General features: G+C 52.0%; 1 protein-coding gene across 1 annotated transcript; it reads right to left on the bottom strand.

Annotated features, from left to right (window-relative positions):
* Window positions 1–7778: 7778 nt before the first annotated feature.
* On the bottom strand, window positions 7779–22787 carry CENPM (centromere protein M). Its single transcript, XM_060113670.1, has 6 exons — window positions 22669–22787; window positions 22075–22154; window positions 18839–18931; window positions 16209–16288; window positions 14967–15058; window positions 7779–8539 (listed from the first exon to the last, which is right to left on the bottom strand). The coding sequence occupies exons 1-6, from the start codon at window positions 22723–22725 to the stop codon at window positions 8399–8401; spliced, it is 543 nt and encodes a 180-aa protein (XP_059969653.1). The 5' UTR covers window positions 22726–22787; the 3' UTR covers window positions 7779–8398.
* Window positions 22788–24473: the final 1686 nt, after the last annotated feature.

The following is a 24473-nucleotide window of genomic DNA, read 5'->3' as shown; positions in this document are numbered from 1 at the left end:
CTGCCCTTGGGGAGCAGAGGATGGATCCCTTAATCGGGACACAGACCTCTGGGTGGCCTCCTCTGTCCTGCTCCCCAAGGCCAACCCAGAGTCCTAGACCATGCTCACCAGGCATCTCCCCCCTACCTGCCTCCTCCGGGGAGCCCTCCTGTCCTTCTCAGGCAGAGCTGCTCGGTTCATCAAACACATCCTGAGTGGCCACACTGTACCAGGCCCCAGACGACTCCCACACTGGAGGTGGTGATGGGGGAGACAATGCCTCACGGCAGCGGCATCAATGAAGATGATCTCCACGGCGGGGACAGGAAAGCTTTGTGCAGGAGATGATGAGAAGGTGTTTGCTAGGTGGAATGAGGTCTAGGGGAGCGCCCAGTGTGAGCAAGGGCCTAAATATGAAGGCCAGGGAGTACTGGGACCAGAGGCCCTTGACTGAGAGAAGCTGGGACTCTGGCTGGAAAGGCCCTGGGGAGCCATGAAGGGCTTTAAGCAAGGCGTGTCATAGTCAGATTTGCCTGACTATGGTTAGCGAGGAAACACTGGCTGGAGTAGAGGGCACAGACGGGGTAGGTCCAGGGACAGCTCGGTCTCCAGATCCTAAGCAGGAGCGACACTCAGATCAACAGATGAACAGACAGACGAACAGACCAACGCCCAGTAGGCAGGAGGCAGCTCACCCACCCCACTCCTTTTTCTCAGGGCTGTGTGTCCAGGCTTGCTCTCCTCTGTGTCTCACCGAGGCCCCTCCTGTCTGTCTCTACTCCCTGGTGTTTAGGGCAGACCCACCTGTCTCTCACCTGTGTCTCTCAGACTGAGTCTCAGACAGACACACAAGCCCCCTCGACCTTCCTGGACATATGCTGCCCCCTCCCTGGGGGCAGGGGCTGGCAGAGAGCCTCAGCATGGAGCACGGACTTAGAGCCTCAGGGTGGGCCATACCAGACCCCTAAGCACAGAGGAAGGTGCACAGGAAGGTGCACCCCTGGAGGTGCACAGAGGAAAGAGTAACGGTCCCGGGGGCAGGGAGGGGGCTGAGGGGTAGGAGGAGATCTTTAGCCATTCAAGGGGGAGGGAAACCTTCCAGGCAGAGAGAGGGGATGGGCAAGGCCAGAAGCACAGAGAGGGGCAAGGGGAAGTTTGCTCTGGGAACAGGCATGGCCACTGCCTCAGGGGGAGGCTGCAGATGGGCAGGGCCAGGCCTCAAGCCACAGGCCAGGGGCAGTGAGGGGCCCCAGGAGGTGTTTGAGTTGGGGAGAGATTCTCTGAGCTTTGCCTTAGAAGGGACCCTCTCCCCGGCTGCTGTGGAGTCGGAGACTGGACAAAGTGGGCAGAGCTGGCACCATGGAGGCTGGCACCATAGCCTAGGGCCAGGGAACGAGCCAGAGCTGTTTAGGAGGAAAGAGGGATGCCATGGAGTGAGGGGAGCAAGGCTGGCCCCCAGGTTTCTGGCTCCGGGGACCCTAGGACTCACACAGAACCCTGAGTTGGCCGGCCTTGGGGAGCCCTGGCCCACTGCCTCTCCGTCCCCTACCCACGGGCCAGCAACTCCGTGGCAGGAAGGTGTAGGCGGTGGGGCAACTGCAAAGGAGAAGTGGGTCTGGGGCGGTGGGTGTGGGTGTGAGAGTGGGTGTGTGGTGAGGGGGTGGGGAACCCAGAGCTGGAGAGGAGTCAGGGCAGGGAAGGCCCTCCTATGGGGCAGAGGGGCGGCGGCGAGGCTGGAAGACTGCGCCCCGATCCCCGCCCCATCGCCATCGCTACGGATGCTGTTATGACATGTTACCCTAAGGACTGCAGGGCCCTTACTTGCATCAGGCATCTCTTTTAACCCAGTGGAGGGGGCTGGGTCTCGGGAGCCTGGAGGGGGAACCTATCCCTGGGTGAGGGTGGAGCCAGGTCTGGGGTCGTTTACTTGAGCCATCACTGCAGGGGCTGCCCCGGCCTCTGTCTCATATCTCCGTGACTGCTCTGACTCTGGGGGAGAGTTGGGACACTGCTGGTCGTGGACCCTGCGCAGGACACGTGTCGATGGAGCGTGCGGGCACCCGGCTCCAGACAAACCTTTTCACTCGCGCCTCCTAAACAGGGAAGCGGGAGGCCTCGAATCTCTGGACGACTTAGGAGTTGTTAAGAAGAGAAATTTCACCATCAGACCAACGTGGTAAAAAGTTATTCCTCAACGTATTCTTGTTTTTTTTCTCACATAGCTCTTAAGTCAATTAATTTTTAAAATTCGTCTTCTACGTCACTTTTTAACTATGAGATGTGAGCAAGAGAGAAGAGTTAAGGTTTCTAAAATCAATGTGGTTCAAGCAAAGTTCCCTTGTTCTTTCGATAGTTTTTACTTTAAATAATTTGGTATCATCACCTCAATGCATGTTAAAGCAGAAAATGAGGGACTTGGTTGCTGAAAAACCCTTCGAATTGAATCTATCAGTGTTCTCAAATTTTCATTCTTTGATGAGTTTTTTTAAAAAGACGATTAATTTGAGTCTGTCAGGGAAAAGGGAGTCTCCCTTGATCTGTATCCCTAAAATGCCCCCCCCAATTCCCTCCCCATGGTTCTGATACAGGTGTTATCATCATGTAAGTTTTTCAGATGGGGAAATAGGGCCTCTGAGAGGCAAAGGGATGACCCAGCACGTTCGAGGTGGCCTGGATGGGGCCTGTGTCCAGCCGACTACGAAGTGTGGCCTGTGCCTTTCGTGCCTCAAGGACAGGACTGGGGAAGTGAGGAAACTCTGCCTGTTGGACAAGCTCAGTGTCATGGTGGGGGCAGTCCCCATGGACAGAGAGACCCAGCCCCCCAGATCTGGATGTGAAAGTGCTCTGAGACCCAGGATGCATGTATTCTGTACTTAAAAATTAGTTTTATTTGTCATTTTGTGAGTAATATCTGAACACAGTCTCATGAAAAAACCCTCAAACAATACAGAAGTCTATGAGTAAGAAGGGGCATTTCCCTGCTGCCCCCAAGAGGGAGTCTTTTTTCACTTTGGAGTCTTTCATCCCAGTCTTATTTTTATGCCTTTAAATTCTCGTGTACGTGCAAAGAGAAAAACAGGTTTTGTGTTTCACAGAGGGGCCATGTGGTATGGGTTGTTCTGCTGGCCTTTCCCATCCCTGGGCCCGTCCTGAGTGCTGCGCTGGCTCTCTTGCTCCATCTTTTGTTTTTTTCTTGGATGGACCCGGGCCCTTGGCGGTGAGACCGCAGAGCCCTAACCACTGGACCGTCAGGGAAGTCCCTCTCGCTCCGTCTTATTTTGTCACAGCGGCTGAAGCCCCCAGAGTAGTGATTCCCTTTGCCTTTCTCGTGCATTAGCTCTGACATACAGCACACTGCCAGGAAGTGCCCCTCACCGGGGAGGGGGAAGGAGGCAATGTTGGGCCTCTGGGTGAGGAGGAGAGGGTGGGAGAGGCAGGGAGATCAGTACAGATCCTGGTGAGGCCAGAGAGACCCCGGGGCCCCTCTCCCCCTGAACCCAAGTTATACAAGGGCAGGTCGTGCCTGTCCATGAAGCAGTTAGGAAATCCTCGCCCAGGCTCTTCCAGGCCCTTCTCTGCCTCAAGCCCCCAGTCTCCCTGCACACAATCACACACAGACACGTGCCGTCCAGGGGTTCCTGGCCAGAGCAGCCCCGGCAGTTCTCTCAGCCTGGCCCTAGGCTGGGGTACGCGGGCCCTCCATGGGAGGTCAGAAAGGAGACCCGGCCCTTTAGCTTCACGGCCACAGGGATGAGAGTCCCCACCTCCTGGGGTCAGGCCTGCAGGTGTGTAAGGTGGACAGAGGCAGTGAGGCTAGGGTGGGGTGGGGAGAGGAACAGGGAACTCCCCAGCGGTCATCCCTCCGCAGGCGCCATTCAGGGCACCACACAGGAGGGACAAGGCCACTGGTTCGGGGCCTCCTGGGGGCATTTGGCCCCTGTGTGACGCACAGGCCGACTCCGCATGCAGACACCAGGTATTTACTGAGACCTGCTATGAGTCCGGCACTGTTCTAGGTTCTGGGGGGACAGCAGGGAACCACAGAGACAAAACGCCAACAGTAAAAGCACATAGTGGGTGAGGAGGTGAGAAGTGCTGGGGAGAAAACTTCAGGACCGAAGGGTGGCAGGGAGGGCCAGAGACTTGGGAAAGGCCCGGTGAGACCTCGGAACAGGGGGACAGAGGTGCGAGTGACCCCAGAAGGTGTCTGGGGAGGAGCAGGCAAGGCCCAGGGACCGGCACAGCAACCAGGAAGGTGGCAGCGTGCACACTCACCACCTGCTTGGCCCTGTGCCCTGCGTGTCACCTGAATCCCTTGCCTCAATCCTGTGGGGGGAGGTGGAATTGTGATTCTTACTTTGCAAAGAACAGAGCAAGCCCAGAAGGAAAAGGGATGAACCAGGCAGCCCCTCGGCCCCTGAGCCCTCCCACCGCTGCTCCCATGATACAACATCTGGGGGTCGATGACACTGGGGGGTGGGGTCAGGTCCGGCACAGAAGAGGACCAAGTTCTGGGCAACCCCTCTGAGCCTGGCCTGGCAGGGCTGTTATGCAGTCAGACCAAGCCTCTAGCAAATGCTAGCTCCCAGAACCCCCCAGGGAAGGCTGCCTCCTGCCCAGGTCAGGGGCCCTGGGCATTGCCCACCCCCTCTCCCTCCCAGAGCTGGTCCTCAGGGACCCCCCGTCCATAGGGTCACACTCAAGCAGGACTCACAGATTTGGGACGTGCAGAGCCCACCACACTGTCTCCCTCAGCCTCTCCAAGTGTCTGTGAGAAGTCCTTTCATAATGATTCTCTGCTCGGCCCCAGGGGAGACTGACGGATGGCAGGCTGGGGTGGGGGGGGGCAGTGTTTAAGTCAGCAGGCACCTTCTGGAAAGGGCCCCTTTGTGCTGGCCTGGCACCAGGTGTGAGGGGGGCCTTGACCTCAAGAACCTCCTGCGCTCACCTTGCCCACCGCTTCCCTGCACCCAACCACCCAACCCTCGGGGCCACCATCTGTGGAGGGCCTGGAGGGTATGCATGCGGCTGCTGCGGTGTCAGGCACTTCAGTTTCTCTGAGCTCACGAGAACCTCAGCAGGCCGTGGGGCTCAGGGATGGGAAGTAAGCCGCCCCAGGTCACACTGCAGGTTGGCCGCAGACCCCAAGTCAATGGGACTCAAAGGCCAGGTCCTTTCCCACTGCATCACTTCCCCTCTGTGGCCAGGCTGCCCCTGCCTCTGCTCGCTGAGGGGTGGAGACACAGGTGCCATGCTGCGGAGCCCCCTCCCTGCAGGGAGGCCTTGTCTCCTGGGCAGAACCGGGCCTGAATGCTTGGGTCTGGGCCGCCTCCTACGGAGAATGTGAGCTCCTTGGGCCTGGGCTCCAGGGCTGCCCACAACCAGGTGGCCTGAGGACACAAAAGAACCTGTGACCCTGAACAAGCCCAGCCCCTCTGACAGCCTGGATGCCTCATCCACACGGCAGGGGCCCAAACGCCCCACTCCCTCCTCTGTGCTCTCAGAGAGCCTGGACCGGGCAGCTCCCAGGCCCAACAGAAGGGCATCCCTTCCGGGAGCCTTGGGCTGCCCACCCACTCGGACCTGCTGCCCAGGGGTCCATGCCAACCCTCAATAACTGCCTCAAACATGACCACCCTGTGACCATGGCCAGCCCCAGAAGTCTTCCATTTGCTTGGAGTTTCATGTTTAAAATAACAGCTTCTGATTCTCAGTCCTCACAACCGGCTGGAAAAAAGGCATCAATTAGCCTGACCCCATTCTACAGATGAGGAAACTGAGGCACATCGACGATAAGTGACCTGCCTGAGATGGGGAGATCAGTAAGAAGCCAAGTGCAGCCTCTCCCGTCTCCCTCCACAGCACCAAGCGCCAATTCTGGGCACCACGGGGGCATAAAGGCTGGTCTTCCGTCACTTCCCTCGGTCAAACTGTCTCCTGGACAATGTTGCTGGCCCCTACTCCCCGGCTGGGGGCAGTGGGCCTGAGGGTGGCCGGCAGCCGTTTAGGGGTTGGTCAGCTCTGCTGTGAGGCAGAGGCGGCCTCTGGGTTCCAGGGCCCCACACCAAGCTCGCTGGAGCGGACAGCAGTGACAGCATCGCGCTCCCGGCTCCCAGGTCCTCGGCTGGAGAACGTGACGCCATTTCTCCTTAAATGGCACCAGGTGGCGAAGCAAACGTGGCACAGGGACGAGAGAGAGAGAGAGAGAGAGAGAGAGAGAGAGAGAGAGAGAGAGAGAGCGAGCCTCACGCTGGCTGGGGGTGGGGGCGGGTGTATGGGGAGGACCCCACCTGTCTCCAGGCAAAATGACAAGCCCAGAAGAGGCAGGCGGACTGTGCCCACACCGCTGCACTCTCCTGCTTGGACACCATGCTCCACCCCCCAAAGGCCTCCCCCCACCACCAAAGCCCTGCAAAGCCCCGCCCTTTGTGGCCTAGGCTCCTGAGGGGCTGAAAAAGGGGCCTTCTGGACCTCTGCTGATCCTGCCCATCCAGGCAGATACACCGCCCACCTTTACTGCCAGCCGCTTCCTTCAAGCCAGACCCACCCCAACCTCAGCACAGAAGCTGGCTTCCCTTCCCAAATGCTGGGAGTCCTTGGGCGATCCTTGTGCCCCAGGCCTGCTGGAGCCTGAGGCTTGCACCATCCTCCTCCTGCGGTCCACTGGGCCCCTAGCTTGCTCTCCGCCCTCCCCTCTGTGAAGCCTCCCCCTGTGCTAATGGGAGACTGCCCTTCCAAACGGCTGCTTTCTCTGGCTCAAGGCCTGTGTGTCCACCATTTCTGTGTTCTCAGCTCAGGGCCTGCCCAGCAGAGATACCCAAACCTTTGTTCAACGATTAGGTGCCTAAGAGAACAAACAGAGAGAACAAGCAGAGAATTGGGGCCAGAGGTTGTCTCTGCCTCCGATTAGCTGTGCAACTGTGGATAAGCCTCTGATGACAACGGTCTCAGTTTCATTAACTGAAATGGGGAAACACTGTCAACCTCACAGGTCTGCAGGGAGGGTGGCAGGAGCGACTGTGTGAGAAGGGTTCTGTAAAGTGTGAAGCTCTGCAAAGGTCGGGTGGGTGACATCTGGGACCTGAACCGGAGTCTCCACAGCTGGCAGCTGAGGTTCTCGGCGGGCTGAGGGGGCTCCCTGGAAGACAGCCAGGCATCTGCAAACCTTACCGAGCACCCACGAGGGGTCGGGCGCTGGGCCAGGTCTGGAAGGAACCCAAGGAGAGGAAGGCGGGCCCTACCCTTATGACGCCTGCACTGAGTTTCAGGTTGGCCCATCCTTCAGTGGAGAGCATGAGCTGCGGCTGCCACAGTGACGTCAAAGCAGAGGCCCTGCAGTGCTGGCACCGTCCAAGGCATCAAGCAGGGCCAGTCGGTCCTGAGGCCTGAGGATGGAGGACAGGCCGGGGCACAAGCAGGGGGGCGTTGGGAGGGCGCTGTCACGCTCCCAGGTAGCCAGGACCTGGCTCTCTTCCTGAGGCCTCTCCCACCAGGCCTCCTCTTCACCCCCAAGTTCTCCCATGCGTGCCCAGCCAGCCATAGGGGAGCAGCCGGAGCCCAGATCTGGCTGCCAGGGTTTCTGGATTCTAATCCCGGCATTTCCACAAATTCTAATGAGACCCAAAGGAGAAGGAAAGCAATGATCATGGCACAATCTCTTGCTGCCAACCCAGAAAGCAGCCCTCAGTCAGATCCTCACTGAATTCTCACAACCATAAGACTTCACAGTGTAATTCCTGGATGTACACCAGTTTTTGAACTTAGCTCTGTGTGATTTCAAATAATAGTTCAAATAACTGTTCATTGAGTGCTTACCTGGCACTGTGTAAGCATTAACACGTTTATTATGAAATACATCAAGCACTCAAAGAAGCGCAAGAGTAATACAACCTCAGGCGCTTCACCTCCACCATTTCATACAATCCTCACAACGCAGCAGGGTAGGTGGAACAACCTCCATTTCATACTTGGGAAAACTGAGGCCCCAAGAGGCAACAACCAGGTCCTATAACCAGGCATGGCGAGGCCAGGATGCGGAGTCAGACTGGGCTCACAGAGTCCAAGCTCCCCCTACCCGACTCCTAATTGCTCTGAGTCAGTTCGCTCATCTGCAAAATCAGAGTGGTGGACGAAACCAGTGATTTTCAAACTTTTTTTAGCCATGGACCTTTTGTTCAGTTGAAGTCTTAAGTGGAGAGAGAACACGTCAGATGGACGAAGACCTGGGGCTCTGCTGGAGTGAGCGTGGGAGGGGGAGGGGGGCTGGAGTCCCACCAGCTGGGCTCCCTCCCCACCCCCTGGACTTTGGGCCCTGAGGGAACTGCCTGCTGACCCCGGCCTGTCAGGCCCCAGCAACAGTGACTGTTTACTGAGCCGGGCCCCAAGCCCTGGGGAGGGGCAGCCCGGGGGCTGGTGGCCCTCACAGGTCCTCCAGGGAGGGGTTCTCAGAGCTCTGCAGCAGGGACAGCAGGTTCAGGGCCGAGACGCTGGGCACATGGCCGGCGCAGATCTGCAGCATGCGGACCAGGCGCTGCGCCATGGTGGCTCGAAAGTCTTCTATCTGCAGAGGAAGAGCAGAGAACAGCGGTGAGGGGCCTGCTCCCCTCACGTGGAGCAGCTCCGCGGGCTGCCCAGGGGGGCGGGGTGCTGAGATGTGGGGACAGCTCAGGGAACCGCTGCCCGGCATGGCCACGCCCTTGTCTGTGCCACACCTCGCCGAGCCGTTTCCAACCACCTTAGTTTACTGAATCCTTCAAACACCCTCCAGGGATACCAGAGAGGATGACCCCTGCTCCAGAAGACATGAAGGCTCAGCAAGCTGGGCTGGCGAGGTTAGGTCAACTGTCCAGAGGCACACAGTTAGTGACTGCAGAGCTGGGATGTGAATCAGGGCTAGTCCCAACCAATTCTGGGGTAGAGTGGGCCCCAAAGGCTTCCTTACCTGGGATCTGTCTGAGAAAGAGGCTCACAGGGGTAGGAAGGAGGGGTGGGTAGAGAATGGCCCTTTCCGAGGACAGGGAGGCACCATCAACAGACGGTTCCTATATCAGGGCCTCTGAAAGGCTGGTAAGCCCAGAGGAGCTGTGGGATTAGGCAGGGGCAACAAGACTGTCCCAGGGCCTGGCATCAGATGGTGTGGGCAGATGAGGTGCTCATTATAAATGCTGAAGAATAAACAGTGATGCTCACATGTTCTCCCCTGACCAACAGGTGGTCTCAGATGCATCCCCCCCTTCCCCTGTTCCCTCTCTAACTGGGGAAAGGGTGCCACCATCCACCCAGTCACCCAAGCTAGTGACCAGGCATCCCCACATCCTCCACCATGTGCCACCCATGACGTCCTGGGTTTTAAATCCAGAGGCGACGTCAGTCCTCATCACACTGGCCTCATTCGCCCTGAGTCTCCTCTCAGCAGAATCTGACACAGCTGCGCCCTCCCCTTGACAGGTCTTTTCCACCTGGCTCCCAGGACCCCACCCTCCGAGGCTTCTCCTCTCACCTCACAGGCCGCTCCCTCCTCTGGGTGACTTCTAACTGCTGGGGGTCCCAGGGCTTGGCCTTTGCATCTCTTTCCCCCACACTCGGTCCCCAGGTGACCTCATCCAGCTCTGTGACCTTCAAACCATCTAACTGCTGAGGATGCCCAAACTGCATCTCCAGACCTTTCCTCTGAGTGTTAGACACACGTGTGCCGCTGCGGCTTGGTTTCTGTGTAGACATCTAACAGACTCCTCAGTCTTAGTGTGTCCAAGACGGAGTTCCTGGGAGTCCCTGCAAACTGCAGTCGCCCCCCATCTCAGCCACAGGCAACTCCATCCTTCCAGCTGCTCAGGCTGAAAACTCCAGAGTCGACCTTGACTCTTCTTCCTCTTCTGTCTCACATCCAGGCCATCAGCACATCTGTCGGGCCTGCCCTGGAAACACCCAGCATCACAGACCATCTCATCTCCCTCTTCCCCAGACACCACTGAGCCCAGGCCACTCTTAACTCTTCCAGACACAGTCCCCAGGCCCATCTCCTTCTTTTTGCCCCTGTCTCCCTTCAGTCCACTCTCCTCCCAAGAGCTGCAGGGACCCACTTAAAACCCGAGTCAGGCTGTGTCCCACCCCCCGCCAGCCCACACTTTGCATTGCTCCAGTCTAACCCAGAGTGAAAGCCACCACCTGTTCTACGACCCACAAAGCCCCATGGTCACTCTGACTCGTCTCCCACAGCTCTGCTCCAGCCACCCATGCCTCCCTGTGGACCTTGAACACAGCAGGCAAGTTCCAAACTCAGGGCCTTTGCACTTGCTGTTTCTCCAACCTAGTGGGCCTTTCCACCAGGAGGCTCCACGGAGCCTTCCTTCAAGTCTTTACTTAAAGGTCATTTTTTTTAGTGAGCCCCTTCAACCCCTATGTAAATCTTGCCACTTTACCACCACCTGACAAGTCACATCCATTCTCTAACACGCCATACGTTCTACTTCCTCACTTTGTTTCCTCCACTAGAACAGAATTGGGAGTTTTAAAACTGTTCTGCTCTATGCTGCTTCCCTAGTGCCTAGAACAATGCTTGGTGCACTGTAGGTTATGTAAGAAATACTTGTTTTATTTTTTTTACAAATTTAATCAGTTATACATATGTTCCCATATCCCTTCCCTTTTGCGTCTCCCTCCCACCCTCCCTATCCCACCCCTCCAGGCAGTCACAAAGCACCGAGCTGATCTCCCTGTGCTATGCGGCTGCTTCCCACTAGCTATCTACCTTACGTTTGGTAGTGTATATATGTCCATGCCGCTCTTTTGCTTTGTCACAGCTTACCCTTCCCCCTCCCCATATCCTCAAGTCCATTCTCTAGTAGGTCTGTGTCTTTATTCCTGTCTTACCCCTATGTTCTTCATGACATTTTTTTTCTTAAATTCCATATATATGTGTCAGCATACAGTATTTTGTCTTTCTCTTTCTGACTTACTTCACTCTGTATGACAGACTCTAGGTCCATCCACCTCATTACAAATAGCTCAATTTCGTTTCTTTTTATGGCTGAGTAATATTCCATTGTATATATGTGCCACATCTTCTTTATCCATTCATCCGATGATGGACACTTAGGTTGTTTCCATCTCCGGGCTATTGTAAATAGGGCTGCTATGAACATTTTGGTACATGACTCTTTTTGGATTATGGTTTTCTCAGGGTATATGTCTAGTAGTGGGATTGCTGGGTCATATGGTAGTTCTATTTGTAGTTTTTTAAGGAACCTCCATACCGTTCCCCATAGTGGCTGTACCAATTCACATTCCCACCAGCAGTGCAAGAGTGTTCCCTTTTTTCCACACCCTCTCCAGCATTTATTGTTTCTAGATTTTTTGATGATGGCCATTCTGACTGGTGTGAGATGATATCTCATTGTAGTTTTGATTTGCATTTCTCTAATGAGTAAAGATGTTGAGCATCCTTTCATGTGTTTGTTGGCAGTCTGTATATCTTCTTTGGAGAAATGTCTATTTAGGTCTTCTGCCCATTTTTGGATTGGGTTGTTTGTTTTTTTGTTATTGAGCTGCATGAGCTGCTTATAAATTTTGGAGATTAATCCTTTGTCAGTTGCTTCATTTGCAAATATTTTCTCCCATTCTGAGGGTTGTCTTTTGGTCTTGTTTATGGTTTCCTTTGCTGTGCAAAAGCTTTGAAGTTTCATTAGGTCCCATGTGTTTATTTTTGTCTTTATTTCCATTTCTCTAGGAGGTGGGTCCAAAAGGATCTTGCTGTGATTTATGTCATAGAGTGTTCTGCCTATGTTTTCCTCTAAGAGTTTGATAGTGTCTGGCCTTACATTTAGGTCTTTAATCCATTTTGAGCTTATTTTTGTGTATGGTGTTAGGGAATGATCTAATCTCATACTTTTACATGTCCCTGTCTAGTTTTCCCAGCACCACTTATTGAAGAGACTGTCCTTTCTCCACTGTATATTCCTGCCTCCTTTATCAAAGATAAGGTGACCATATGTGCATGGGTTTATCTCTGGGCTTTCTATCCTGTTCCATTGATCTATCTTTCTGTTTTTGTGCCAGTACCATACTGTCTTGATTACTGTAGCTTTGTAGTATAGTCTGAAGTCAGGGAGCCTGATTCCTCCAGCTCCATTTTTCGTTCTCAAGATTGCTTTGGCTATTCGGGGTCTTTTGTGTTTCCATACAAATTGTGAAATTTTTTGTTCTAGTTCTGTGAAAAATGCCAGTGGTAGTTTGATAGGGATTGCATTGAATCTGTAGATTGCTTTGGGTAGTAGAGTCATTTTCACAATGTTGATTCTTCCAATCCAAGAACATGGTACATCTCTCCATCTATTTGTATCATCTTTATATATATATTTAATTAATGTATTTATTTTGGCTGCATTGGGTCTTCGTTGCTGTGAGCGGGCTTTCTCTAGTTGTGGCGAGCGGGGGCTACTCTTCATTGTGGTGCACGGGCTTCTCATTGTGGTGGCTTCTCTTGTTGCAAAGCATGGGCTCTAGGCACGTGGGCTTCAGTAGTTGTGGCTCGTGGGCTTCAGTAGTTGTGGCACGCGGGCTTCAATAGCTGTGGCTCACGGGCTCTAGAGTGCAGGCTCAGTAGTTGTGGCACATGGGCTTAGTTGTTCCGCGGCACATGGGATCTTCCCGGACCAGGGCTCGAACCCGTGTCTGCTGCATTGGCAGGCGGGGTCTTAACCACTGTGCCACCAGGGAAGTCCAGAAATACTTGCTGAGTAAGTCCTCTGCGTTCTGTGGCCTCTGCCTCTGAACTGTCCTCCAAACTGCTGCTGCTCTCACTCGGACTCCACAGTCCACTTCCCGCAGCAGCCTCGTCCCGAGGCCTCCTGCCTGTGGCCAGGCCTCCTCCCATCCACACATCATACTCCAGAGACGTGACCCCCAAATCCCACTTCTGACCCTACCATGACCGCCCCGTCACCTACAGGAAGGAATGGCTGAATTCCACTGCCAGGCTTCCAAAGCTCTGCAAATCCTTCTGCTGCTGTGTATGTTACATGTTGGTCTATTTTGCTTGATTCTGAGAGGCAGGGCCAATGTCTGAGGCATTTGTGTTCTCAGGGACCAGCACAGGGCCCGATCAGCGGAGCTGGGAAATAATTTCACTGGGCAAATCCCACACCTCCCTGGTGTTTCCTCATATGTAAAACAGGGCTAATAATTCCTGCCACGCAAAGGCCTCAGAACATGGTGAGGCTCCAAGTCGATTAAGCGGAGGAGTGTGCCCCGAACAGGACAACAGCGGTGCGAGGAGTGCTGACCGTCCAAACACTGGGGGCTTTGTATGAGAGAACGCCAGGACTAGGTTCTCATCAGGGCTGCTGCTGGCTGGAAATAGAAAGTCGGCCACTGAGAAGTTCTCAGGCTAGAGGACAACCCAGGACCTGGAACAGCCTGCCACCTAGTGACCACACACAGAACGGCAGCCCCACACGCACCTCTGCTGTGGAGCGAAGATGGCGATTCCCCTCCAGAGCCAACAGAAGGCAGGCTGTGTGCGTGCGTGCGTGTGTGTGTATGTGTGTGTGTGTGTGTGTGTTGGGGGGTGGGTCGACTTGTTCAAAGCCACACAGTCAGCCCGTTAAGACAAGAAAGAGACAGCTGCACGCCAACCTGGCTCTTCCGCTGACTTCCTAGCTGTGTGACCGTGAGCACGTCTCGCCTCTCCTGTTGTGAGGAAAGCCTGCAGGGACAGGCCCCTCAGGGGTGCCCCGGGCCTCAGGTCCTACCTGTGAGATCAGAGCGTCGGTCTAGTGGGGGTTCTTAAAATAGTCATCAAATGTGAAACACAAACCTGGACATCCTAACTGATGCACTGAATGAGATCTAGGGCAGGTCTAATGACTTCTGCAGTCAGAGGCGTAATGAGATCTGCCCCAATCCCCGGGGACGTGGCAACGTCCGCTGCTTCTATTGCTAACAGTCACAGGTTCTGCTAATACTACCGACATCTCTTGCCTACATTCACAATGATAAATTTCTCTTAGAGGTTAGTGAAAACAAGAAGTAATTTTTTTTCTCGTCCAGGTCTGCAAATCCCCTGAATTCTTCTCCCTTCCGACCAGAGGGGTCCACAGACCCCAGAGTAAGAACCCTTGGTGATGAGGGACCACATACTGACTCAGTTCCCTCTTACGACATCACTTTGCTTTTGGGAAAAGGTGCAAGACCCAGAACAGAGCAGAAACACAATCTTTGAAACGAATTTCAAAACCAACTGAGCAGGTCTGGAATGCAGCCCAGGGGCAGCCCAGGCCCTGGGAGCCCAGAGGCAGCCGCATCAACTCCTGCTGAGGACCCTTTAGCAAAAAGTCATCAGGTTCCGAACCGCACAGAGAGAGGCTGAAGAGCAAAACTCAACCGCAAAATAGAAATCTGCTGTGCTAACCCCACAATGAGCATTCACCTCGTGAGTAACACCAACAGAAGCAAGTCAGGGCAGAACTAATATATGTATCCATCCAACCACCTACCAACCTACCCAGCCTCCCCTTCTGCTGCCTGCTAGACCCCCTGCCCCAGGCTGGGACCAGACAAGGTCTGCAATCCAGGGATGTAAGGGGCACACTGGGCACCTTCACTGCTGGTTAATGAGGCAGACAAGATGCCTGGCCTCACAGCACTTAACCCCAGGGAAGTAAGATATTAACATGAACCCACAGGTACATACACAAGACTTAGTTACGAGTAGAGAGAACGACGCAAAAGCAGGAGGTAATGGCGCCTGGTGTACGAGCAGAACTCAAGATGTACATGGAGCATCACCCTACTTTACATGTAGGAACCCAAGGCTCACGGTGACCCACCCAAGGACAACCAGCAGAAGAGCCAGGATTCAAACGAGGATCTTGTCTCCACATCGGGATCCCCTTCACCAGGGTACTCAGCGAGCCTCCAAGAAGCACCCCTACCACGGCCACTGTGTGCCGACTGCTCCATCCCTCAACCCGCGTGCTCGGGGTCCTCACCTCCAGGTCACAGAAGAGCAGGGGGCTCCGGTAGGTGTGGGCCAGCTTCATGATGGTGTTCCGGTGAATGCTGCAGTGGCTCTCCCGCCCAGCTGCAAAGAAGCCACGGCCTGTAATCTCTACCTTCCTGGCTGTAATCTAGGAAGCACTGGGCCAAGTAGTTCATTTCCCCTCTCTGGGCCTCAGCTTCTTACTAGTCAGTGGGGTGACAATCCTGTTCTACCTTCTTTTCAGGGCAGTCAAGATCATCAAATCAGAAAATAGGCTGAAGGGGCTTGGATAGAGTGCACATCTATGAAATGAGGTTAGTGACAACCCCTACCCTGCTGAGTTACTGTAGAGATTCAGTGAATGAATACACAGAAGTGACCTGGTGTTCATTTATCCACCAATGCTTACTGAGAATAATCTGTGCCACTCCCGTCCTGCAAGGAGCTCTCAGTGCAGCTGGCGGGGCAGACACACCATTAGTGTAGGTAGAAGTGTTAGGAGTCTCTGACAGAGGCATGTGTGGGATGGATACCCTGAGGGCCCAGATTGCAGGGCTGGTCAGGTCCCCCAGGAGGCAGAAAATAGGGGTTAGCGAGATAAAGAAGAGGAAAAAGTATTTGAGAGAAGCCACATGGTACAATCATTAAAGGCATGGGCTCTGGAATATGACTCTCTAGGTGTGAATCTCTGCTCTACCACTGTTCAGCTGCGGGGCCTTGGGCAAGTTACCTAACCTCGTGACCAGTTTCCTCCACTGCAAAACAGAGAAAATAGTACCTACTACAGTAGTACCTGTTGTGAAGATTAAGTAATATAGAAACAAAGCACTTAGGACCGTGTCTGGTCTATTGTGAGTGCTTGATATAGGGTAGCTATTATTATTTCCACTGTTAATATTACCAAGTCTCAGAGAACTATAAGCTGAGCCAAAGAAGGGAAGAGTAATAGGAGATAAGACAGGAAGGCAGGGGCCAAACTGCAAAATAGTTTGTGCCTTTACAGGAGTTTGGATTTTACTCTGAAAGCCACAGACAGCCAGCCACTAGGCACCTCTAAGCCATTATCTCAGAGGAATTGACTTGGTAGACTGATCAGCTCAGATTTTATAAAGACTGACAACATCAGATTCCAAAATGCATGTGTTTTCCATCACCCAGGCTGCCTTTGCAAGGAGTCCACCACAGGCCCAGCCACAGCCTGCCCTGGGTTGGCGAGGGAGGGGGTGAGCTGCGGGGGGAGGGATGCACTTACCGCCTGTGGCGAGGAAGCTCACCTTCCCCAGGAAGAAGGTGGCATCCACATGGTGCAGGGATTCCTCGACATTCTGGAGGCTGCAGTGGCCAGGGCGAGAGAACAAAGCAGAGGACAAACCTCACAACAGAGAGAGCAGAAGCCGCTCCGCCTCTGATCCCAGAGAGGCCAGAGAACGAGAGGAGGGTGACAGGAAACAGCCCTAGAGGAATACTTTGTCCTTTCATATCTTTAAACTACATTTTTTGGGGGAATTCTATTTATTTTTTTATACAGCAGGTTCTTATTAGTCATCCATTTTACACACATCACTGTATACATGTCAATCCCAATCTCCCAATTCATCTCACCACCCCCCTCCCCCCCCCGCCACTTTCCCCCCTTGGTGTCCATACATCTGTTCTTTACATCTGTGTGTCTATTTCTGCCCTGCAAACCGGTTCATCTGTACCATTTTTCCAGATTCCACATATATGTGTTAATATACAATATTTGTTTCTCTCTTTCTGACTTACTTCACTCTGTATGACAGTCTCTAGATTCATCCATGTCTCCACAAATGACCCAATTTCATCCCCTTTTATGGCTGAGTAATATTCCATTGCATATATGTACCACATCTTCTTTATCCATTCATCTGTCGATGGGCATTTAGGTTGCTTCCATGACCTGGCTATTGTAAATAGTGCTGCAATGAACATTGTGGTACATGTCTCTTTTTGAGTTATGGTTTCTTCAGGGTATATGCCCAGTAGTGGGATTGCTGGGTCATATGGTAGTTCTTTTTTTGGCTACTCTACGCGGCTTGTGGGATCTTAGGTCCCCGACCAGGGATGAACCTGGGCCCTCGGCAGTGAGAGCGTGGAGTCCTAACCACTGGACCGCCAGGGAATTTCCCAAACTACTTTTAATTACAAAGTGACTCAAGTTCGTAATATAAACAAACAGTAAATACGGGTGTATAAGTAAAAAGTAAAAGTCTCCGTTGCCAGCACCACCTTCAGTTTCAACTCCCCAGAGATAACTGTTGCTGACAGTTGGGGGTGTAATTCTTCTGGAATATTTTTCATATGCAAATACGGACAGTGATACGTACAAGCATCCAGTTGGGTCTAACTGGGTTCAACAACTCTGTTACATTCTTTGGAATGACCACACAGTACCACAAACTACTTTCCCTGTGATGGACATTTAAACGGTCTCCAGTTGTTCACCGTTACGAAAGATGCTGCATGAATTTTCTTTCCCACAGGTCCTTACATATCCAAGCAAACGTTTCTGTAGGACAGATGCTAGAAGTGGAATGGCTGGGTCACAGTATGTGTCTTTTTTAAGTGTAGATAAGTATTGCTGAATTGCTTTCCAATAAGATTACAGCGATTTTAAGTCATATCAATCATATGAAAACACTCTTTTCCTCTAAGCAATGGCACCCTGACCTTCTGGGTTGAGGCTTTCATTCACTTGTGTCCAGGGAGTGATGAAGGAACCTGTTGCCTCCTGGCCAAAAAGCCATCTCAAAGGTCAGGCTTCAGCCTGAATGAACACAGCCTGAGGCCAACAGCAAGAGCGGCCCTGCCCCTAAGTCTGGCTATGAAGCAGGATCTCTCCAAAGACTTGGGCCAGTGTCCCTTCTGGTGAACAGAGAGATCTCACCCAAAGACAACAGATCTGCTGAGCCAGGGCCCTCTGGCAACCATGGCAGATCTCAGCCCCCCCTGGGCCTAAGTCACCGCTGACTGGTTCCAACTGGTCCGGTAGTGCGGTCTGGACTTGGTCCTGATGCTACATGTATCTGGTGTCTCTAGCCCATTGGATTCCCAGATTCCCTTGATCCCTACCACAGGCCCAGGTGTCTGCCTTGGTTTCTGTGCTGGACCCTGTGTCCTGCTCTTAGCCAGCTGTCCCCCAGGAGGGAGAGGGCACACCTTTCTTCTGTACTCCCTAGGCTGGCTGCAGTCCCGTCCCCAGGGTTGCCAGCACCACAGGGAGACCGGATCAGGCCACCAACATCAACACCACCCATGCTGCCACTGCCACGGCCCCACGCTAGACTGGCTCTGATGCTGCAGAGGCCTTGACAGTCCTCTGAACACACTATGCTCCTCCTGCCCTTTACATTAACCCTCCGCCTGGAACATTCTGCTCACTTTCATCTTTCCCTGGCTAATTTCTCGTCATCTCTCAGGTGTCTATTTAAATGTCACTTCCACCGGGAAGTCTAGCCTGACCTAAGTCCTGAGAGTCAGAGGTCTTGTTTGGGTTCTCACAGCCCCATGCTTCCTTCTTTTTACAGTACCCATCGCAGGTACTGTAACTGTCTGTTCAAAAGTCTAGCCTCCTCCCCTAATGGACCTTGAGGACAGGGTTCTGTTTCATTCATGTCTGTGCCTGCTGTCAGGGATACACAGTAGGCCTCAGAGAGCCAGATGACAGACGGCACTGCTGGCATTTATCAGTGCCTTTTAAACATCTTGCATTGGCCACTGGCCCCCCCCCCACCATCTAAGTTCACCCCAGGCAGCCTCTCCTTGTCTCCTCTCCTTCCCATCATAAGTGAGGCCACTGTCCCAGCACATCCCTGTGCCAGGTCTACCTGAGCCTGGCAGCCTCCATCCTCTGGCTCTCACCTGTGTTTGCTGTGAAGGTTGACCACGAACACAATCAAGTCAATTCGGGGCCGATTCACATTGGAGGGCAGAGGGAGGGACTTTGCCAAGTGGCTGAAAAACAAGAAATTGCAGGACTAAATACGTACCCACATCACAATGACTGTTCACATGCCGCCCGTCACAGGGAAGAGGCTGTCAAGAGCTCCTCTCCTATTCACCTGAAGCAAGACTTTTCAGGTGAGCACAGGGGCAGGGCAGAGCTGGTCCTATCCAGGTGACTCCTGATCTACTCTCCCTGCCAGAAAGTTTAGTAACTGCCTTGGCAAGAGGGAGTTTTGGATATAAGATGGCATGAGGCTAGACATCTACACTGCATGCTGGGAGGGAGACCAGGCTCAGAAGCGGGGGAGCATGCTGGACTGTGAAGTTTAGGTGTTAAGATTGAAGCTCTTTGGAGTAAGACAGAAGTGGCCCCAAATCCCAGGGCTGCCGATTGTCAGCTATGTGACCTTGGGCAAGTCACCCTCATCATTCTTGTCTGGACTTGGTCTCAGATTGTCAAATACCCACCAGAAGGGTTTTTTTTTTTTTTTTTTTTTTTTTTTTTTTTTTTTTTTTTTTTTGCGGTATGCGGGCCTCTCACTGTTGTGGCCTCCCCCGTTGCGGAGCACAGGCTCCGGACGCGCAGGCTCCGGATGCGCAGGCTCAGCGGCCATGGCTCACGGGCCCAGCCGCTCCGCGGCATATGGGATCCTCCCAGACCGGGGCACGAACCCGTATCCCCTGCATCGGCAGGCGGACTCTCAACCACTTGCGCCACCAGGGAGGCCCCAGAAGGGTTTTTTTGAATCCTCTACTTCTGCCCATTTCCACATATTACTATTACTCATCTGCCCCCCACCCCTCAGCTTATAATTTAAGAATACCAAAAAGTATACAAAACACAAAAGTTAAAAAAGAAACACATACTCCTAAAAGTTCAGTTACCTAGATATAACTACTAGTAACATTAGAACATTTTTCTAAACATCTCTCCATGTACACAATGTATACACATTCAGACACTAGAATACAGTAGATGTAATTGAAAAATAGGAGGGAGTTCCCTGGCAGTCCAGTGGTTAGGATGTAGCGCTTTCACTGCCATGGCCCAGGTTCAATCCCTGGTCGGGGAACTAAGAACCTGCAAGGGGCATGGTGCGGCCAAAAAATAAAAAATAAAAATAAATAAAAATAGGATAATAGTATTAATTTTATCTGAATTTAGGGGAAGCAAAATAACTAAAGTAGAACTGAAAAAAAAGATGAACTTTGGATAAATTATTTTTTAATCACAAGAAATTATTTCCTCAAAGAACCCAATTAAAAAAAGATTATGGAATAAATGAGTAAGTTGGTATCATTTTTAACAGTTTTAATTTTACCTATATGGGATTGATTCTCTATTACTAAGAAAAGTGAGAAAATAAGCATTCTTATAATCTACCTTACCATTTGGACAAAACTTACAAATGTACATTTATATTGCTATTATTAATGGTATTATTATATACATTTATATTTTGCTCTAACCATAACTTCGGACCTCAGCTAGTGAAGTTGCCACTCTAGAACATGAGAGAGACAAAGGGTACTGAGGAAGGTCTCTCACTGGCAATTAAATGCTTCAGCAATAAAGAGACAATCATTTTTGCTCACAATTCATTGGCCAGAAGTAGTCACATGGCTCCATGTAACCACAAAAGGTCAAACCTGGTTCCTGCCAAATACTACAAATGCAGAGAGCCGAAAATACTTGACAAAAGAATGAACAGATGACCATATGGGTGATTTGCTTCTCCTGCCTAAAAGTCTGAGAATTATTTACTTCAGAAGTAAATAATTGTCCATTTTTCCTGGAACAAGATATATGTACCCTTTTTAATGGACAAATTCAACCCTTCACTCATTCCAGGGAAGTCTTCTTCTATTACACTTCAAACACTTTTGCTGTAATTTTCTCAAACCTTTCTTCTTTGTAAATAATTAAGTCTTTAACCACATCTACTCTGATCCTTGCTGTTTCTATGTATTTATTAGATAGATCTCATATGGTATTATTTTTCACCTTTTTTGTCCTTAGCTCTGCAACCTCCCTTTTCCTCTCATTCTGCTGTGTTATTATTTGGTCTTTGAACGCTCCTTTTAAAAATTCATGTTCCTATTAAATTTCTCAATGGCACAAAGCACTCAAAAAGGAGCTTTCTTCCCTTTTTCCCAGAGTGGGTTCTTCATCAGATTTTTTGCATGTCATGTGACTCTCTTTTTTGCCAATGGTTTCCGTCTTGCTTAATGAAGGCAATTTTGTCCACATTTTCCATTTACTCTGATGCTAATTAAATTAATTTTTTTGACTTTTTTTTTTTTTTTGGCCTTGCCCCATGGCATTCGGGATCTTAGTTCCTGGACCAGGGATCAAACCCATGCCCCCTGCAGCAAAAGCGCAAAGTCCCAACCACTGGACCACCAGGGAAGTCCCAAATTAATTTTTTTTTATCCTTTCCAATTTCTGAGCTATGGGTTTGAGATTATTGGTTATTGTGTTTGGTGTTCTACAGCCAAAGAGCCTGGCAAGATAGGTAGAGCACAGATGGACATATGAACAATCTTTATTTTGAGGGAAAGATTATGTTGAAGCAGAATGATCCAAATCTAGAGGGTATTTCCTCTGTGGGAATTGGAAATGCCCCATACTAGGTAGAATAGGGGAACATAATCTTTCTATCAGGGAGAATGACACCCACATGTATTCAGTCACTTGACTCCTGCCAGCAGCTGTTTCTACTCCCTCTCAGTTAGAAAAAGGAAAACAAAATATACTTTAGTTACTTTTTCTCCAAATTTGGGGGTTATCTGAGCATGTACTCTGTGCCAAGTACTGCTCAAGGCACTGGGGATTCACCAGTGAGCAAAAGTCAAAGTCCCTGCCCTCAAGGGGCTGACCTTGGGGTCCCTAGGGGTGGCAGACTGGAAACAAGTAAAGAAACATGTAAACTTCTTATAGTGACAAGTGTTAGAGGAAAATAGAAAAACTGTGTGACAGTGATGGAGGATGCCTTTGGACGGGGACAGATCACGCGTTAGAACAGAGTCTCCGAGGGGTTGATCAACCGGCTCCACCTGTGCCCGCCTCTCTGGTGATCCCTCTACCGCCAACCCCGCCCTCCCTTGCGCCCAGGCCAGCGATCGGACACCCCCAGCATAAGGCTACTTACACCTTCAGTTCCGATGTGCAATCCTCCTTGAGCATCGCATCGGCCAGCTGCTGCAGAAGAGCATCCTCCGTGCCCACCAGCTGCCCAGAGAGAGAAAGCGACCGACTGATACCTGGACACAGCAGTCCCGCTGGAGGGCCCGGACGGCCGCGAACCCAAGATTCCGGCTCCAGTGCGCGAGGCACCCTTTTACCGAGAGGGCTCCGGCAGAGGGCCCGAGGTTTGCACCCTCTCCGGTCCTGTCCGGAAAGCACTCACTACCTCCCCGGACCCTTCCTGGAAAGGCCTCATCTCTCCCGGAGGTCCGACCCCTCTACGCGGGAAAACCAAGTTTTGGGCACCCGGTAACCCGCCCTGCGCGCGGTCGCCCCACCCAGCCGCCCCACCAATCAGAAACTGCGCACTTATTGGTGGGGACGTCCCTCAGCCTCAGAAGGGCGGCTACTCCGATTGGTTCAGAGTGTGGCTCTCCGGCCTACCACACCCCAGCCAGAATAGCCCACGCCAGCACCTCAGAGAGAGCAGGGGACTTGGCGGCTGAGGGACAACCTGGGAAGAAAGGCGGGCGGGAGAATCTGGGATGCTGACGCCTACCAAGATGGTGGCCGTGTTCAGGCCAGGCAGTTTGTCCAGCGGCCGCAACACCGACATCCCAGGGACAGGCCGAACCGCCGCTCTTGCGATGCGCGCCGCGCTTTCAAACCACCCTGTGGCCCACCCCTTGTGAGTAATCGCGGGTCACGTGACAGTTCCTGGGCGGGACTTCGTGGGGGGCGGAGCAGGGCCTTCTTAAAGGAACCACTACCGCCTTTTCCGAGGGGAGGTTCCACCGCGGGCTCTAGGCACATAGGGTGCTGCCTGCGGGACAAGACTTTTATTTCACGACTGGGAGAAAGAAGATATTCAGTGATTCAGTTATTCATTTTCATTCATTCGTGCTCATTCAAGTGCTCTTGATTCCTTCCAAATCTGTCCCTCACACATCCCCACCTCAATTGACTCCGTCCTTGCAGCTGCTCAGAACAAAATCTTGGGTCATTCTTGGCTTCTCTTCCCCGCACTTCACAATCAATCCGTAAGCAAGCCTGTGGGTTCTATTCTTAAAATGCAAGAAGCCGACCATTGCTCACCACCTCCACCCCACCACCAGGAGAAGCCACTCTCCTCTCTCACCAGGTCTACTGTAAGAGCCTTCTCACTGGCTCCCTGCTTCCACCCTGGTCTCCAGGGCTACTGGCTATTCTCCACACAGCAATCGGAGTCATCCTTTAAAAAGAGAAATCAGAGCAGGCCACTTCTCTGGTCAAAACCCATCGATAGTTCTCTGCTCACTCAGGTACATTGCAAATGCCGTACAGGGCCTTTGAGGCTCTGTGGGTTCTGGCCCCTGACAGTCTCTCTGGCCTCATCTTCTGCCCTTTTCCCTCTAAAACGGCTCTAGGACCCCTGGCCCCGTGGTTCCCTCTGGCTGAAATGCTCTCCTCCCCAATAGTCAAGTGGCTTGTTTCCTCACTTTATTCATGTTTCTGCTGCAATGTCACCTCATCAGAGGGGGCTTTCTTAACGACCCTATCTAAAATAGCAAGCCCTCCCAAAATCCCTCTCTCCCCTCTTCTGCTCAGTTTTCTCAATAGCACTTCACATATTGACTAGAACTGGGCAGCACCTGAGATTTTACAAACTAATAAACTGTTACTGTTTATTACTGTTTAGTAATAGTCTGTTACCTTTTCATGGATGCTGCAGAAGACATGAAACTCCTGGGTAAGGGACAAAGGACATTATTACTCAAGGTAAAAGCAGTAGCTGTGGCTTTACCTTTGTGTCATTTTCCCCACGTCCCGCAAGCCCTGCAAAGGGCCCACCCATCATGTTTGCCTCTACACCTCGTGGATGACATTATAGGAGAGGAACACAGAGGTTAGAAATTCACCACTTTTATAGTGAGTGGTAGGCATGCCTATCCTTTTCCCGGTTGCTTGCTTTTCCTGTTCTTTTTCCAACCCTCAAGGTTGCTTGCTGCAAAAACACACCCTTAGAAATGGCCTGGGTAAAGAGCTTTCAGAGCCTTGCTTTCTTGGCATGCCCAGCAAGAACCTGCAGGGACTCAGAGCCTATAGCAGATTGCTTCTCCCAACAGTTATATAATTATCTGCTCATTGTCTGTCTCTCCAACTAGAGCATAAGATACATGAGGGCAAAGATTTTGTCAGTTTGTATGTCCAGCACTTTAAAAAGTGTCTGGTACATAGTAGTTGCTCAAGAAATATTTGTTGAATGAATGAATTGATTTACATCCATTTGTTTATTCTCAGCAGTGATTCATTCATTCATTTCCTAGGGCAGACCCAATGCCCCACCCTGGGAACACAGATGAATCAGACATTACTGACCAACTC

This window comes from Mesoplodon densirostris, chromosome 11 (genome assembly GCF_025265405.1).
Source record: "Mesoplodon densirostris isolate mMesDen1 chromosome 11, mMesDen1 primary haplotype, whole genome shotgun sequence".
Classification (NCBI taxonomy): domain Eukaryota; kingdom Metazoa; phylum Chordata; class Mammalia; order Artiodactyla; family Ziphiidae; genus Mesoplodon; species Mesoplodon densirostris.
Note: the sequence above shows the minus strand (reverse complement) of the source record. Positions and strands in the feature narration are given on the sequence as shown.

Coding starts and splice junctions, on each gene's coding strand:
- CENPM (XM_060113670.1), bottom strand. CDS start 22,725: ATGTCGGTGTTGCGGCCGCTGGACAAACTGCCTGGCCTGAACACGGCC. Junction 22,155..22,668: donor TGAACACGGCCACCATCTTG/GTAGGCGTCAGC, acceptor CTCTCTGGGCAG/CTGGTGGGCACGGAGGATGC. Junction 8,540..14,966: donor TGCTCTTCTGTGACCTGGAG/GTGAGGACCCCG, acceptor CTTCCTCTGCAG/ATAGAAGACTTTCGAGCCAC.